At 32.3% G+C, this 19,784-nt stretch overlaps 1 protein-coding gene across 4 annotated transcripts in view; it reads right to left on the bottom strand.

Annotated features, from left to right (window-relative positions):
- The window catches only part of LOC126773190 (protein unc-13 homolog A), a 58,444-nt gene that overhangs the window by 13,294 nt on the left and 25,366 nt on the right, over window positions 1–19,784 (bottom strand). For all 4 annotated transcript variants that reach the window (XM_050493914.1, XM_050493915.1, XM_050493916.1 and 1 more), the window contains exons 11-12: window positions 712–890; window positions 151–301 (exon numbers count right to left, since the gene is read on the bottom strand). In XM_050493914.1, the coding sequence (XP_050349871.1) occupies window positions 151–301; window positions 712–890 (330 nt within the window). The remainder of the gene's footprint in view (window positions 1–150; window positions 302–711; window positions 891–19,784) is intronic.

Here is a 19,784-nt window from a genome sequence, read left to right as displayed (position 1 = left end):
ACACATGACTAAAAAAGACATAAGGCCCGCTTTAATATGAGCAGAGTCGATATAGTATATTTCATAATAAAAAAAATTTGTTATACACCCATCTGTAATAGTGTCTGATATCTAGGGCACATTGATGATTATAATAAAAAAAAAGCTTACACCAAAGTTAGAGGCGGCAAATCTGTCAGATGCCGATACTGCTGAGGAAGCAGTAGTGTGGGCGTAGTAAGCGTTGATATTAGCTAACAATGTTGACATGACAGCCGGAACTCCAGCGCAGAGGTATTTCGTTGAGAGGCAGTGGAAATGTCTGAAAAAATACAAGATTTTTCATTGAAGCGTAACAAATTCACAATGAACTATTTCTTCGAAATATAAATTTGCGGATTTTTAGATAAAATTCCAGTATACATGGAGTCAATGAAACTTCTTTTTAATAGGTATCCCAGTCCTGGTACCAAGTAATTACTTAGAAGGATTAATAAATATATTATACTTTTTTATTACTATTATATATATAGCAATTAAATATATATATATATATATATATATATATATATATATATATATATATAAAGCTATTTTAATAATTTTATAAACGTCGAAAAGACATTACGTAGTAATTAATATTCTTGCAAGCGTTCATTGCTATACGTGTGATTTTGTTTCATTATAATTTATATAATATACTGATAATTTCTTGCATCATAGTGTACTTACGTCATTGCTTGATAAATAGCTTCTATTCCGTATCTCATCGCGAACTCATCGACTATTTCTTCAGGTATATCATTGAAGTAAATCTTCCACGCGTCGTCACCTCTCGCGGCGGGGAGAGTGACCGCCCCACCGTTTTCCTCACACAGATAATGGAATAGGTTTTCGTGAAGGCATGTGTACTGTGAAAGGAAATTTTATAACTTATTTTTCTTGTTTTTTATTCATAATTTTACAGCCCTGAAGCAAAAATGATCGTCACGTATATACGGTAAAAATATTTGTATTAATATCGTAACTATTTCGAATATAAAATGAAAATTTTATATTTTCGATATAGTAATGTCGAAATATGATGTTAATATTAATACGATTAATACGTTCCATGACTACGATAATTTATAACTAAAAGTGATTCACAATTTTATAAATGAAAAGGCTTTTCTGTGAAATCCGATTTTACCTCGGAGAAGAAAGAAACACCCTAATTTCTTGGCTCCGGGCTGTTGATGAGAATATCTGACAGAAAGCATCAACACTTTGTATTGTCCCGATCCTAGCTTGAACCCAGTAGCTCGGAGCTTACGGCTTTATAAGCTAGCGAGTACTGAATAGTAAAATCTTAAAGTGAAATTTTATTTTATATATACTCTTACCCTCTACCAAGATAATAAAATAAGGCTACCACTGCCCAGACATTGGCGATGTAAGAAATATTAACCATTCCTTACATCGCCAATACGCCAACAACCTTGAGAACGAAGTTGTTATGTCCCTTGTGTACGGGACACTGGCTAACTCACCCTTCAAACCGGAACGCAACAAATTTATGTATTGCTGTTTAGCTGTACAATATGATGTGTGGGTGGTACCTACCCAGAAGGGCACAAAGCCCTACCATTGAGTAACGACATATGTACTAGCAATGTATATGTCAATCATTCCAATGACTTTAGTAAATATTCATATTAATTTTGATATATTTACTTAAAACCGAATAAGCCTTGGAAATTACAACACAAAACAAAAACAAATTGAATGTATACATGTTTGATACAAACATATTCAATTAAGTAAATACTTATTTCAATATTTGTTTGATTTTAATTGAAATAAAATAACGTATTATATACCAATACAGTCTGTGGTCATATTTAGCCTAATTTGTTTATGTACACATTGAATGCTTTAAACGATGAACAAGTTTATTTACCCTTTATTTTCATAATAATTAATTATTTAATTTTAATTACTTATATGTCATTAATATTTTATGTATTATACACAAATAATCGGATCAACAAATCGACATTAACTTGTGCTTATACAATTTGTTGAATGACGGTAGCATGTTTTAAATCATGGTTCGTTATTCCGATATTATTCTGAATAATACATTAATCGCGATAATTGATAAATGAAATGAATAAAAAGCGTAATAATAAATGCATTAAAACGTTTACTTTCAACAGATTAAATTAATTATTCGGCTATTACGTTTTATATTCTGTATATATTGAAAATACCACTCGCTTTCAATCGTTAATAATTAAATTATATTTTGAAATGAAGTTATTAAATAAATGCAGTATGCAATAAATGCAATGTTGCAATATAGGCGAGATAGTCCAGTGGTTAGAACACGTGATATTAAGATTGCGGGTCTAAGCCCAGATAAATTACACTGAATTTTTAAATTTTTAAGTTTTTAAAATTATTTTCTTGTTTGACGGCGAAAGAAACCATCATGAGCAAAATTACATGTGTCAAATAATAAAACTGATATATTTGTATCGAACAACCCGCATTGGAGCAGTGCACTGCACTTTTATTTGAAGGCGTTATTTATCCAATCCTTTTCGATTCAATTCTCATCTATAGTAGGACGTCACGGGATCGATTACGCATATACTAGTGACGACAATTATTTGCTCATTTAAAATCGAATATTTTGTATACTATATATGTACTGGTGGTACTATGTGCAAGCTCGTCTGGGTAGGTACCACACACTCATCACATATTCTACCGCAAAACAGCAGTACTTGGTATTGTTGTATTCCGGTTTGAAGGGAGTGTAAGCCAGTGTAATTACAGGCACAAGGGACATAAAATTTTAGTTCCCAAGGTTGGTGGCGCATTGGTGATGTAAGCGATGTTTAACATTTCTTACAATGACAATGTCTATAGGCGTTGGTGACCACTTACCATCAGGTGGCCCATATGCTCGTCCGCCTTCCTATTCTATAAAAAAAATACATACATACAAATATGTGTTTCTAAAAGCACAATTTTAAATTCTTGGAATTTCGTAATGAAAAAAGCTGTCTTTCAAAATAAGGCGCATCATAATGACTTGTTATCTTATCTTTGAAAATAGATTTTGATGTATTACTATGTTTATTTGTATATTTTATAATATAAAGTAACAGCCTGCCGATTTCCCACTGCTGGGCTAAGGCGTCCTCTCCTTTTTGAGGAGAAGGATTTTTTTTTATATATTCGCCGGGAGAGCAAATGACTCTACTCCACCTGATGGTAAGTGGTAGTAGAGTCCAAACGCGACGACGGCCAGTACAGTCGGGTAGAATGTTCTGCACTAGCCGTCTTCGCCTTGCCGGCCCGCTTCACGTCTCGTTTGAAGGAACCCGGGTTGTAAGAGGAGGTAAGGACGTGACGTGACACGTGAGCTAGTAAGGAATTTCATTTTTTGAAAGTGCGACAAAGAAAAGAGTTGCCAAATTTCTTTGTGCGCGATGGGATTGATGTCACAGTTAGGCGGTGACATCGAGAGCCAGCTCGCGTAGACTTATGAAGGAAGGGGAATCAGAGAGAATAATTCCTCAGAGCACTCGCCGTGATACAGTCTATAGGAGGCGCTTAGCGCTGCTATGCGCACCTTGTTCAGAACTCCGAGTTTCCGTTAAGCTGTTTTTATAACAGCCTCGATGTAATCCCTTGGACTAAGGTCGCAGCGAACGTCAATCCCCAGCATGGCGAGTTTGCTTTGTATCACCAGTGGAGTACCACAGAGGGAGGGAAGGGGGGAAAATGTTGACTTTTTCGCTGTGAGAGCGCATACCTGTGTTTTCTTGGCATTAAACTCAACAAGATTATCAGAGCCCCATTTGGCGACGACTTTTGAAGCTTACTCTATCACGCTGCTCCAATGCGGGTTGGTGAAATAAACATGTGGCAGAATTTTAGTGAAATTAGACACATGAAGGTTTCCTCTTGTTGTAGTAGGATGCTTTCCTTTACCGTCGCATGAGATGAATTGTAAACACAAATTAAGCATATGAAAATGCAGTGGTGCTTGCCCGGACTTAAATCCATGATCATCGGTTAAGATTCACGCGTTCAAACCACTAGGCCATCACGGCTTTATTATATATTATATTAAATTTATTATAATATGTATATTGTAAATTATATTAAAGTTTTTTAATGAATCCCGTTTTAAATAAACTTTAAAATAAAATAATGTGAATATTTATTTTACGCTTGCAATCAGATTTGCTTTCACTTTGTCAACGATTGCGGTTCAAATGCGATTGACAGTATTCTGTTGTTTATTTGCAACGGTTTATTTGCTTTGTGATGTAAACGCGGCAAAGATGTTGAGAAATTGAATTATTATCGATCGTCCATTACATTGGATACCACGCAATTTGCGATAAAAAACAATTGTAACTCACGCTACAAAGGCTGTTTTCATTTCTATCTAAAGGACGTCATAAAATGGTATCGAAGATGCGACCAAAATGTATTATCATGGTATCTCGTCATGAAGACGAGAAAAAACATTCGGTGACATCCAATCAAGGACAGGTTTTCTGTTCGATTGAACAAAGATGTTTTCTTCTTTGTTGACTGAAAATTGGCAAAACAATACATTTTAAAATAATGAACAGTATAAATAGAAATTTTATATAAATAAAATTTCTTACGCATTTAAATTACAAAATAAAGATATACTTTGTTCAAGTTGGCTCTTATAAGCAGATTTGAATCGTCATTTTACAAGGTTAATTTATTTTATTTTTATTTAAAACTATCCGGTGATAGTTTTCTAACCGGTGTTAGAAAAGTGCATTTTACCTAGAGAGCCGGCGAGAAACTTAGTAGTTACTCTTTCTCATAGATAATAAAAAATAATAATCATATACAATTATATTGATGTATCCAATATGAGCATTAATGAATACTAAATTAAAGTTATTCTATCATTTATAAAAATACAGCCGCGATGGCTTAGTGGTTAGAACTAGTGAATCTTAACCGATGATCGTGGGTTCAAACCCGGTCAAGCACCACTGAATGTTCATGTGCTTAATTTGTGCTTATAATTCATCTCGTGCTCGACGGTGAGGGAGAACATCGTGAGGAAACCTGCATGTCTCTAATTTCATTGAAATTCTATCACATATGTATTAAACCAACCCGCATTGGAGAATAAGTTCCAAACCTTCTCCTCAAAAGGGAGAGGAGGCTTTAGCCCAGCAGTGGGACATTTACAGGCCTTTCTGTCTATATGAAACCACTCAACTTAAATAATTAATAGTATGCGTTACGACACGATTTACGAACCCCTTCTTAAATAGTACAATGGTGGTACTATTTGAGAAACCACGCAATTACTCACACAAAAATTACATAATTAAAGAAAGACGCGTTAACACATTATTATTTTTTTAAAGAAATAGGCTAGAACGCCTAACTATTTGACAAATGTGCTACCTGATGTAAATTTGTCACCACCGCCCATGTACTTTGAAATTTTCAGAAATATTAACCATCCCTTACATCGCCAATGTGCCACCAACCTTAGAAACTAAGATGTATATGAACTCAGTTCCACTAGCTCACTCACCCTTCAAACCAGAACACAACATTACAAAGCGTTGTTCCTTGACACAAGATTTCTTACGGGTTTTTAATCAGCATTAAGCATTTTATTGATAAAAAAAAAACACGTGTAAAATATCGGAATTAAAATTTATAATTAAAGAAAGCCAATAAATCCAAATATGTATATAAACAAAAAACATAGTGTTTCGTTTGTAAAATAGAGTTTTCTCATTATTACAATAATATTTAGTAACGAAGTATATAGTATACACACCACATACACTTAAGGAAGAAAGCGGCGGCGGAGAGCGAGTATGGTTGCACAAATAAGAGAGCCTTGTGACGTTTGCTGTCACGGCATACGAGTCTGTCTCAACTCCGAGGTGCGACAATAGATGCTTAAAGTTAAACAATGTAGCCACATAACCAATAAAAATGAAATTAAAGACATCCGATATTTTAAAACAATTTTCCCAAAGCTTAAAATGAAATATGTAGATTAATATTTTAATAACTCAATAAACCATACACATAATACAATAAACGTACACATTGCGGATATAGCTAGTAATAATAAAATTTCCTTTCAATGTTAGTTACAAAAACAAATACGTGGAACATTTTTTAATTAAAGGACAAACTTGTGTCACGTGTTCATGATTGGATTAACGACGATGCGGCAAGCTGATGATAGTGCATATATTCTGCCATTTTGTTTCGCTGACTAGCGTTTTATTATTGAATACGAAACTGTTAGTCACTTTGCAAATTGGTCACATTTAATGTAAAGCGTTAAAGGCATTTGTTTCCAAGAAATATAATAGGTTTTTAAGAAAAAATCAATGTAATTATATCTGGTTATATTTATATCTGGTTTTGTGAATTTAAGAGTTAAAATGGTTAAACGGCAATAGTTATATACGTGAAGGTTATCAGTAAAATTACCAATCCAAATTATTTGGAATAGAAAGCCAACTTCTCAACGTTATATATTAGCTTTAATACCCGTTTTATAAGTAATACTCTGATAATATATTGAGTAAAACCAGAAAGGGTTGATAATTATTATGTAAAAGAACTACGTTCCTATATAGTACATATGATAAACATAATGCATCTATTTGTATTTGTATTTCTATTTATTAAGCTTCCGCCCGCTTTTTGCCCGTTTGTGAGGAGCCCGTTTATGTTAAGTCAGGATATAAGCTAAATCTATTGCCATCTAAATAAGTCCAACAATTTTTATGTGATTGAGTAACAAACATATAAAACATACAATTAGTTGTTAGGGCGGGCTGCTTTTGAAAAGCTCGAAGATACGTTGACATCCAAACTCCCACAATGCCTCAAGACCAAGGTGTTTAACCAATGTGTCTTGCCTATACTCACCTACGGTGCCGAAACATGGACGCTTACTAAGCATAACATGCACAAAATAAAAGTGGCACAAAGGGCGATGGAGCGTGCTATGCTAGGCATCTCCCTCGTTGATCGTGTACCAAACGCAGAAATCCGACGAAAGACGAAAGTTGAAGATATTGGGAAGCGTATCACGAAGTTAAAGTGGAGATGGGCTGGACACTTGGCCAGACAAGAAGACGGAAGGTGGACTAAAGTCGTCACGGAGTGGTGGCCTAGAGAAGCAAAAAGGCAGACCACCCGCCCAATGGTCAGGCGATTTTAGGAAGATGGCGGGTGCTCAATGGATGTGACTAGCACAGGACCGGGAGAACTGGCACGCCTGTGAGGAGGCCTATGTCCAGCAGTGGATTAATGTGGGCTGAATATGATGATGATTAAAACATACAAAACTTCACATTTATAATATTAGTGGGATTGTTATTTATTAAATACGTAGGCGGACGAGCATATGTTAATTGGTCACCAACGCCCATAGCCATTGGCATTGTAAGTGTTAACAATCGCTTACATCGCCAATGTGTCCTCAACCTTAGGAACTAAGATGTTATGTCCCTTGTGACTGTAATTAATATAATATTTTGTTATAATATAATATATTGGATATGAGCGGGACTGCCTTTAAAGTAACAAAATATACTCTAATAGTAATTATGGTTATAGCTACTTTGGTACATGAACGTTGTAGGTTTAACTCTTATTATATTAACGGAAAAAATGACTTAAAAAAAACATACATTTAAATAACGTTAAACGAACTCACTAAAAAATTTAATTGTCAAATTTTTTGTTCTTCACAGAGCAACCTCATCAGCAATTATAACAACACAAGCTGGACAACGTTTGCTTTAAAATTTACTACTAAATAGCTAACAAAATTTTGCAGCCGTGTATTATTATGGAAATCCAACGACCCCATCCCGGAATTAATAATCAAATAATAATAAATTAACAGAGGCGTTTAAACAGGGTGGCAAGTTAATTGTTTCCTGCAAAAGCACTTTCCTACTTATAATAAAATGTTCTTTACAAAAAGGCGTTTAAAACAAAATTAAATTTCGTTTTAATGGTGTGATATTTTTTAATCTAAGCTGATTATTTGAGGACTTTTTGCGAACAATTATATAATTTTTACGACATAATAATAAATGTATTTTGTTTTTGCCAAGAATGTAAACATTTCAACAATTTTAATCAATAAAGTGTCGCTATTAAAAATACTTTGCGTGTTGTGCGTGATACCGCTAGAGAGTTATGAATAATTATATATGTTTCCAAGTGTAATATGATTTATTTTACCAAGTAGAAAAATCAATACATTTCATGTAACGAACGAAAACAGTCAAACACTTGTAACAATCGGCTACATACCACACATACTTATATTCTCTATCTATATATAAATAGGCAAAACAGTTCTGTACTTTTTTCCCGTCCTTTTTTCAGCCGTTTTTTTTTGTTTAGTAGTTATTGATGAGCTATCGATTAAAAAAAGAAAATAGGAATAGATATGTTCGAAACATGCAAATTCCATTTATGTTCTTTTTAATATTCAATAATGATGTTGGCAGTGTATAAAAAGGGGGGTTGATAGCAAAAAACTTTAAAAATCTTCAACCGATTATCATACCCATAACAACAACAACAATTATAACAAACAAACCTTAGATTTACATATTCCATAGCATTTGTTAATAGCTTTGCTTTATTATATACAACAAACAGTTCTTGGTAAATATATCTCTAATAATAATTAAACAGCTGGTGTTAGCTTTGTGCAAGCTCGTTTGGGTAGGTACCACCCACTCATCATTCTACCGCAAAAGAGCAGTACTTGGTATTGTTGTGTTCCGGTTTGAAGGGTGAGTGAGTCAGTGTAATTACAGGTACAAGGGACATAACATCTTAGTTCCCAAGGTTGGTGGCGCATTGGTAATGTAAGCGATGGTTAACATTTCTTACAATGCCAATGTGTATGGGCGTTGGTGACCACTTACCATCAGGTGGCCCATATGCTCTCGTCCGCCTTCCTATTCTAAAAAAAAAAAAGAAAAAAAAAACGCTATTTTTTGCGAATCGATAATGAATAAGAGAATATTTTAAGACCTCGACCAATTATATCGTACAAATTCATAAAGTTGCTTATAAGTTTTTAATCCTCTTGTGGTTCAAAAATATTATACCCACAACGCCTTCTGAGTTTTGCTAGTAAAAATATAAAGGAGAATATGCATAGTCTATGAACTTCTATAAGTCATCAAACATAATATTTTTAGTGTATTATTTACAACATTTATTTTTCAGAAATTTTATGCACACATAATAATTACTTTTTGACAAATAATAATATAAAAATAAAAATCTTTAAATGGTAAAAATGTAAGTTTGTTATAACAATAAAATTTTATCGCAAAATACGATGCCCCCGATATAAAGGTTAAATAAAAGATATCTCAACTTGCAAATCAAACTGGGGCGAAAGTTCGCAAACACTAACTTGAATGAAAATTGTATCTCAAACAAAAAAAAAAAAACAAAGTTTTTCAAACTTTACTCGGAGCCAATCGTCGTTAACTTTTATTAATTCAATAATACTTTGTTTGACTAAATTATGTTAATAAAGAAGGCAGTATTAGTGCTTTTTATTTATATATCTGGTAGGTGTGATGCTGCCTGTATAAAGTACAGCCTTTAAATGTCCCACTGCTGGGCTAAGATCTCCTCTCCTTTCCAGGAGAAGGTTTTCGAGCTTATCGCTCCACGCTTCTCATATGCGGGTTAATGGGTACACACGTAGCAAAGTTACATCTGAAAAATGCCGGTTAGTTCACGATGCTTCCTTTACTACCAAGCACGAGATGTATTATAAAAACAAATTAAGTACATGAAAATTTACACGTGCTGTTTCCTTTAAAAAGGAAAGTAACTTTCTCTGTCTGACTGTTTATTTACTTATTATAATATCAACACCAACGAGAAGTTTACTAATAAACATAATTGAGTCATTAAACATAAAGTTATATAAATCGAATATTCTTATCTTAATCTTAATCGTTATATTCTTAATCAAAGGCGTTGCAAATTATACCAACAATTCAAATTTACAAAAATAATAATTAAAATAAAAATATTTACAACAAATAGAGTGAGATATTAAGAATGAAATTATTATAAAATTATTACATAATTGGAATAAAACGAATAAAATTTAGATTAAGATTAAATGCAAACAATAGTAAGAGGTTAAATCAATAAACAGGTTAAAAACAGAGATTTATACATTACTATTAAAAATAAATTAATAATTATTCACGAAAATGATTCATTTTGTAATTAATAATATTCATGTAAAAGCTTCGTTTTACTCTTTCTTTTTGTTGGATTAACAAAAATAAAGAGCCAAACGAGTTTGGTTTCTTTTTTGTACCTAACAGCCGCTCCCCTCTCCTAACAAGCGGCCGAAGCCACGAACGAAAACTAAAATTTAATATGGTAGACACTATAGTCATTTTCACAATCATAAATATAAATATACTATATAGGTACGCTTCAATTAAAAATGTAATCAAAACATAATTTGGAGTTTTTAGTTGCAGCGTAAATTCTTGTTTGAAGTCGATTTTATTTCATATTTTTGTAAAAAAACTAGAAGATTGCATTTTTTAAATGTAATGTAAAATATCATATTTGATATTATCATGTTAGTACACAAAAAAAAACTTGGAATGACTACTTTTAGATAATACCTACTTAACTTTTTACCTCACTCGTGAAATATTGGAAACCGACTTACATATTATTTCACAAGCTTTTGTTTAATATTTCTCAGTTTGTTTAGGTCAAATCGTGTCTCATAACTTTTTACGGAGTTGAAATTTTACATGGCGGTTCAGTTCCGATAACAATGCATTTTTATGGTAAGCATGTTCAGATTCTACACTCAGGGTTGGCACCGGACGAAATGACGCCTCAACGGTCGACAGCATAGAAACGAAATTTTGTGTATAAACCTTGTTTATTAAGGATTTTTTACTACTTATTTATTATTATCATAGACAATATTATTATCATAGAAAAAAAAGCCGAGTTGGCCCTGTTGTAAGAACGCGTGAATCTTAACCGATGATCGTGGGTTCAAACCCGGGCAAGCACCACTGAATTTTCATGTGCTTAATTTGTGATTATAATTCATCTCGTGCTTTACGGTGAAGGAAAACATCGTGAGGAAACCTGCATGTGTCTAATTTCACTGAAATTCTGCCACATGTAAATTCTACCAACCCGCATTGGAGCAGCGTGGTGGAATAAGCTCCAAACCTTCTCCTCAAAAAGAGGAGAGGAGGCCTTTAGCCCAGCAGTGGGACATTCACTGGCTGTTACGGTTACGGTAGACAATATATATTATATCACATTTTGACATTTTAAGATCATATTCTAGAGTGAGTTTTGAGATTGATATTGCATAATTTATAAGTGATAGTAGTTAAGGTATTTAGAAAGCTTATAGAAATTGCGAATTGAACTGTAAACTAATATAGTGGTCTCATTTTGTAAGCCTTCGTTTTATTTATTTAACTTCTTTAAGTTTTTCTCAGAATTCTAGTTATTTTTAAATTACGTATTAATTTTTTACCGGTTTTATTGTCGTAAAAAGCGAATTTCTTTTGTTATTTATACATTAAAGCGATTATTTACATAAAATTGTGCTTTGTTACATAAAGGCTTAATGTTAATTTCGGGTAATTCTTTCTTATTTCTGTAAAGCAAACGTAGGTAATTAGTACGTTCTCAGTAATTTATTTGGTTAGAGACAATTTAAAAAGGAGTTTTCTCTTTTGTAATTATTCTTCTGGAATAACAGTTAGCAGCTGCTTGTGTCAACCCTTAATTGCTTTACACGTGAGCTTTTACGATTGCGGAGAATTTATATTTCATTAATGCTTTAAATGCTCATTACGCTTAATTGTTTGAAATATTCGCCATATTCTATTATTGTTATTCTTTACAAAGAAACTTGAAGTATTTGACTTCATGTCTTACATATAATTAATATACTTAGAAGCGCTAACGTGCCAGTGTTGAGAAGCTAAATTAAATCGCAGTGTAAGTCGAGCATTTTCAAAACAAAAAATACCTTCTTTGACGTTTAAGAGAGAACTCATAACAGGCAATCACAGGGTCACACTAGAATGTACTATATGACAAATTATGCTTTTATGTAAAACATAAATTGCATACTTGACATAAGCTGTTACTATTATTAATGAAAAAGGTATCGGAAATATATTTTACCTTATGTACGTTTTCTTTCATGGTAATTTCTTATCTCATTTGATTTGATTTGATTTTGTTTTTGATGAATTACTGCTTTTAGTTTCTTTAAGGTTTTTGTGTAAAATTTGGGTTGAGAAAGTTTTATTAATATGCAACTTGCTCATGTTAACATGTGTATGTGTGCGAACGTAATCGCTATCGCACACAGCGATTGTTTTTTTGTTTCAATCTGTAACTGCATGTCCCTCATTAAACTCACCACTCTCAGATGTCTTAGATAAAAGCAGATAGTATCTATTCAGATCTACTTAGCTCTATTGAACAATAACATTGACTTTATATTATGAGGTATATTTATGGGATGAGGTTTTTATTCTCTGTAAACGTTATGCTTCATATCAGCTGGTATGTTAGGAATAGACAAACAAAATCGCAATCAGGATTTAGAGTTCATTAAAACTGACTAAGGCTTAAGAGGATTCAGTCATCTAAAAATGATTCTATAACGTTTTAGAAAAAGATCAAACGGTCGTTGTCAACAAGGAAAATTTGCCATTATAATCAACTCGCTCTTTTTAAAATTTATTTCTAACAAAGCTCCTAATTGTTTTACAGGTTTTTTGTTTCCAAGACTTGATAGTAAACAAGTAAGGTATTATTTTCGGGTTAATGAAACCTTATTTCTCATTATGAATCATATTCACTGCCATGAGAACAATACTATTACAATAATTGCCTAGCGGCGTAGCAAAGTAACATGTATAAAGAATATTATTAAAAATGGAAGAAAAATACAATTTCGAAGAGGGTATCTGTGAAAACCTTGCATTATTGTCGTTAGACTGGTCTTATCGCAAATGCACGGATTAAGTACAGCTAGGAAGTGGTATGAGCGTGTAAGAATTTATTATTATTTATTTATTTTTTATTGCTACTTTTTATACTATTAAATTTAATAAATTATTTTACATTGTTATACAGTTTGTTTCATATTATGTATTTGTGTTATTTTATATTGCTTTGAACATATATTTTTGATAGTCTCTTAAATTGACAGTGAAATTATTTTGCAATAATTATACTTCTTAATATACCATAAATGTCTAGTAATATTAGTTTGGGATTTTTTTCTACTTTCAACTATTATTTTTATTGCGGCCATATAAAAATCCACATAATAAAGATTCAAACAATGCCAAATTACGTAAAATACGTTTGGAAAGAATAACTCCAGCGTGTCTGGTGTTTTTTACTTATTCGATAGCGTTGTCGTTAACTGCGATTTGTATGGAATTCCAATTATTGTCACTAGACGATGACGTTTTCACTCCATACCAGTCGCCGTTAACGTCAAAGCCAACTGCCGCCTGCGAGCCGCATTGAAAGGGAGTGGTGGAGTGAGCTTCAAACCTCTCCACAAAGAAGAGGTGGCCTTACCCCAGCTGTGGGACAGTTACAGGCTATTAGTTTATTCTTACTTTTACTTTTATGTCATTTTATAGCAATAACTAAGATAGCGTTGATTATGTTCAATCACAGTAAGATTTGCGAATCAAAAAGTATTGAAAATAAATATAGAAGCATATGAAATAAAATATTGGTTAAGTATAATTAATGTATATAATATATAGGATATTTATTTTTTAGGATAGCTTCTTTAGAAATCATCTATTTGCTCGTTGTATATTTATCGTTTTTTGTCCGCGTTTACATACTTACATACTCGGGTATTAGCGATTAATTAATTAATTTCGTAATTTTTAAAGCTGAACGTTAATAGGAAAAATTGGAGCCAACATTATTAATTTAATTAGTGCAAATTTTTTAGGCAATTCATTTTTGTGCCATTATCGTGATACTATTTTTTTAAACTTACTGATAACTTTTTTTTAAATTTATTTAACTGTCTTGGATCCAAATCCTGGTTATTTATATTCAACGACTTAAATCGAACAACAAGAATAACGCATTTAACGATATAAGTCATCCAGCTTATAAATATTTACCCGTAACTAATATTTTTGTAATATAATAAGAATGTAAGAAAATATTGGCTCCTCCGACACAGTTAATATTATTTTCGTAGTTGTTTTATCATAATTAATATGCTAAGAAAATATTTTTGTTATTAAAATTTATTAATATATTCTAGAACTAAAACTAACATATAATTAATAATAAAGTTAACTTCATTAAATCAATTAGTCTTTCGGGAAAATCAATTATATATTTAATTTTTTAATAAAAAAAAAGGATTAAGGTCAAATGTATGTTAATGAAAAAACTAAATATCAATTAGAAGTCCAAGTCTAAGGCATCCATGTTCTTAATTCGTATAATTCTTGCGAGGAATCGTGCCGATATTTTTGCTTTTAATTAAGGAACCTTTATAAATCAAGAGAAGATAAATTAGTTTAAACGCAACCCCTTAAGGTAGCGAATGAGGTGTTTTAATATACGCACGTTTCACGTCTAAAATTTATTCGATTAATCAAATATTCTTGTTACGTGGTTAAATGCTTTTTACGCGATTTATATTATAAACGTTTCTTGTATTTCACTAAAAAAACCAGTAAACAAAGTAAGTATTTCGGACATCAATACAATCAATTGATTCCGTATAGTCGATCTATATATAGTATATCGATTTTATCCGTGTAGTGACTACACGGATAAAATCGTGTAGTGATTACATCGAGGCTGTTATAAAAACAGATTCACGGAAACTCGGAGTTCTGAACAAGGTGCGGAGTTTTTTCACGCCACAACAACTGTGCCTGCTGTACAAAACACAGGTACGGTCTTGCGTGGAATATTGCTCGCACCTTTGGGGTGGCTCCACTAAGTACCTACTGGAACCTTTACAATTGCGTCGTGAGATAGCAGCACTGAGCGCTTTCTATCGACTGTATCACGGCGAGTGCTCTGAGGAATTATTCTCTCTAATTCCTGCTTCCCCCTTCCTTCTTAAGTCCTCGCGAGCTGGTTCTCGACGTCACCGCCTAACTGTGACATCAATTCCATCGCGAACAAAGAAATTTGGCAACTCCTTTTTTTGTCGCACTTCCAAAAAATGGAATTTCTTACCAGCTCACGTGTTCCCTTCCTCTTACCCGGGGTCCTTGTGAAGAGGCATCTTGCGAGCCGGCAAGGCGAAGGCGACTAGTGCAGAACGTTTTTCCCGTCTGTACTGGCCGTCGTCACGTTTGGACTCTACTACCACTTACCATCAGGTGGAGTAGAGTCATTCGCCCTCCAGGCGAATATAAAAAAAAAGATCTGATGATGGAGTCAGGAAATAGGTAGTGTAAGTCTTCAATATTCACTGAACCCGTCAAGTTTTTAACAAATACCATACTATTGTAAGGTATGTATAATTATTGATTTACTTTTTTGTATTGCGGTCTTATTTATAAACGTAGCCTAAGGTGAGTTTAGTTAAACGATGATTTCTCTCTTTCCATAAAAATTTATTTGACATTTAAAAGAAAGACAGCATTGTTTAACTAATCACTTAACAATATTTATTGGTAAAGCCTTAATTGCATTTTATTGCTTAAGTTTCGTGTTGTACTTGACGAAGTAATGATATAATATTTCTCATGGCAGCATTTTTATTGTTCATGCTCAGATATAGCCTACTCCAAATTTATGTATGATAAAATTGTGACAAGTGCGTCTTTTCCTTGCTAACAATTTATTACGGAACTTATCCATCACGTTGCTTCACTACGAAATGGATGATATTTATGTTTCAGAATTACTTCCCACTCAAGTATATTCAAAATGTTTTTCTTATCCATAAAAAACGAGATGATATATTACGCTACGAAGTAAGTAATACTTATTAAACAAATAGATTTTTTCTTATTTTGTTGTGTATTTATAATGAATTCATGTTTCGAATATATTTTTCTACATTTTTTTAATTTTTTTTTACTAAAACTTATCAAATAAAAAATCATTTGTTAAAGAGAGAATATTATTTATATATATAATTTATTCACGTAGTTTTTATCTAGCCACTTAGGTATATATTAAAAATATATAATATAGTATGCAGCGTCCTTTATAATCAATTAATATGCAATTACACTATAATCCTTTTGCTTGGTGGCAGGGCTTTGTGCAAGCACGTCTGGGCAGGTACCACCCACCCATTAGATGTTATACTGTCAAGCAGAAATACCTACATAGTACTGTTGTGTTCCGGTTTATAGCCAGTGTAACAGCAGGCGCAAGAGACAACATTATTGACATCTCAGATTTTTTTTCTTACAGCATTAATGTTTATGAGCGTTGGTGACCACTTACCATCGGCGGCCCATTTGCTCGTCCACCTACCTATATCATAAAAAAAAAATCCATCATCTGATCGAGTCTGATTGATGTTTGTTACATTTTTTTTTGCAAATCACATTTCTGTGGTGAGTAATGAACACTTGTTAGTAGTGAAAGTAAAAAAAAAAAATACACATACACATACTCTCATATTTTATTGTTACTTAAATAGAGAAAAAAACATACTTACTTTTTATAACATACTTTCTTGTTTATTCACGTCTTAATAATATTTATTAAGTCGTGAATAAACATTATATAATATATTTCAAAATTTTCAATGCGCTCTAAAAAGATTTTTATATATTTAATATCATTATCGAAATTAGATCGTAAAATGCGTTTTCATATGCATTTTAGCAATGATACTGTTAAATCAGCATTCAGGTTTCAATGAAAGATAAAATTCAACCATAAGATCTTTATCATTCGTATCCTAATACTATTATGTAAATCTGGGCTCTAAAGATTTTCCTGGAAAATATAGGCTTAGATCCATTCTGCAAAGCTTTTATATGTCATCGATATTATTCGTCGTCGATTCTATACAAATAATTTCGGAATATAGTTTAAGATGTGACGAAAATACTCTATAATCTATTTCCGTTATATATATCTTTAGTGAAAATGGCACATCTCATTCAAAATGCCAAGAGGATAGGGTTTTGGGTTTATTACACCACGCTGACCCAATGGGAGTTGGCAGATTTTCATTCGACCTGTACAGGATGTATATCCTCATTCACCATTACTTCTGTCAATATCGAGCACAAGATCAATTTTAAACAAAAAGCGTAGTATTTTGTAGTTTGAATCCGCATGCTTCATTTAGGTCTATTACTGTCGTCAGTGTCACGGTAGCATGCGCAAACGATCCCGTGGCGCTCCTCGTTAAGAAGGAAATGGTACCGCTGGTTTTTTAGTGGGTATTCCGATGTTCAGGGCACCGGACACCGGCGAGTCCCACACTGTTCCCGTGGCAGAAACGCGTAATGCGTTTTTCAAGCGTTAAAAAGAATCTACCACTGTAACTTGGTTATGCTCATTATTCGTTTATATTTATTTCGCTCTTTCCAAAGCATTTTCTTTGTAAACATTGAAGTTTGACTTATATTTATTTTCAATAGCATTTTAATTGACACTTTTATTGTTGTAGATGCTTATTATTGTAGCTTGGAATACGTATTCTATTAAAAAGCATGCTTGTTTGCTACTAGGTAGAATGCAAATTTACAGCCATCCTTCGTACACTCGTGTACATTTGTTAATGAAAACACAAACCGAAGAAGCACTTATCATGAGATGATATATATTTATGGAATTCATTTAATTTTAACTCGAAACGCGTCTTCAAATATAAAGGAATTTAAACGACCATTTAACATTAAAGATATTATTAGAGAGAATACTAATTTTTTTTGGATTCCTTTGTACCTTACTTTTATTAAAGTGTTTACAATTATTATTAGTATTGTTACTTATTCATGTATTTTCTAAATAAATTATATCAATAGATTTATGCAGTTTTCTCGTGAATGACATGTAAAGATTTGCTTTTAAGCGTACTCCGGTACATTCGCGTCTAAATCGTATGCTAGTTGGATCAAAGTGTATCTTAGTGAATAGTAGATATAGTATCGAATGAAAAAAATACTATAAAACAACCTAATGGTTGTATATTATAAAATTACAATTTAAAAAACAAAACAATAATTGTCGTCAAATTCGAATAATTTAAGATCCAAGTTGTAATCTGTACAAGATTTTAGATGATGTAATATGTTGAAAATAGGAATATATATCAATCATCTATAAAGCTACATTTAGTTAAAATTTCACAAAAGTGCCCTTTTATGCCTAATTGAATAAAGAATTATTTAATTTGATTTGATTTAGCGTAGTCATAAATTTGTTTCGTGTTTTTTGACTGGATTTACATATCGATAAATATAAATTCGTATAATGTGTGAGAAAACAGCTATATTTTTAATGTAAACGCTTGTTTCCTGCACATTTTTAATGTAACTTAATCAAATAAAAAATAATAATTAAGCAACAACTTTTATAAACATAAGAAGTCTTTAAAATTTCAAAATATCTACACGAACTTTGTGCCACGATAGCCGTATATAGCTGTCAATAAAGTCAAAAGCCAGCCGACCCGGGCCAGGCTTGAAGCCAATAACGCCACGCAATTTCAACGACTTCTGGACGTACAGACTTGACATTTCAAGGGGCTTTGAATGACATAAATGTTGCACCCCATCGATCGTTGCCAACGCTTTGGAAATTAGTCTGAATTGTGAATTACTTTGATGTAAGACTTGACCAGCTTATAACCACACAAGAATAAGAATTTATTTAATATAAAAATCTTAAAAAACGATTTCAGGACAACTTTAAACGTTATTTATTAGTTAAAATGCATGAAAGTATAAGAATCTATAGAAAGACAGAATAAACATTTTAACTGACAATCATATTGCCATTAGAACGTTCGGTAATTTATAACTTTTTTATGACACATTTGCTACATTCATCTTACTTCAGTAGACAGGAATGCTGGTTGCGAGATTTTTGTTGAAACGTTCAAAAAAACCAATTTCTTTTGTCATGGGTATGTTTCGCCGAACGCTTGACAGCCTACGGCGTGTTTTGTGTGATTTATGTGGATACTTAAAGAGAAAAAATGTTATCATATTACAACATACATTCTTTAGTTAAGCTTAAGATTTTATTAAACTAGAAATTAAGGTCTCATTTTTATCTATCAAATTTCTATATTATACGTAAACATGATATTAAAAACTTTACTAGTTTGTATGAGTTTTATCTTAAATTCAATTAATGACAATAATAGGGTAACAGATTTAAAAGATGGAAATATATATACATACTAAAATAAAAGCCCGTGTGAACATACCTTCTCGTTCACGCAAATAAACGGACATAAAAAAGGTTCAATATTTACAATTAGTAAAGTTTCTTAATATGTATATTTGTTTTTATAGCAATTTTTGCCTACTCTGCTTAGCGAACATATAATGTTGTTTGTAACAATACATACATACATACTATTTTTTATTCTATAAATACTTTTATCTATGTAGAAAGTTTTGGCGTGATTGTGTAACAATCACCCAAAACATGGAGTGCTACCAGTACAATTAATTATATATATTTATTAAATA

The sequence above is a fragment of the Nymphalis io genome, chromosome 14, assembly GCF_905147045.1.
Source record: "Nymphalis io chromosome 14, ilAglIoxx1.1, whole genome shotgun sequence".
Lineage (NCBI taxonomy): Eukaryota > Metazoa > Arthropoda > Insecta > Lepidoptera > Nymphalidae > Nymphalis > Nymphalis io.
The sequence above is the reverse complement of the archived record's forward strand: the minus strand, read 5'-3'. Positions and strand labels throughout refer to the sequence as shown.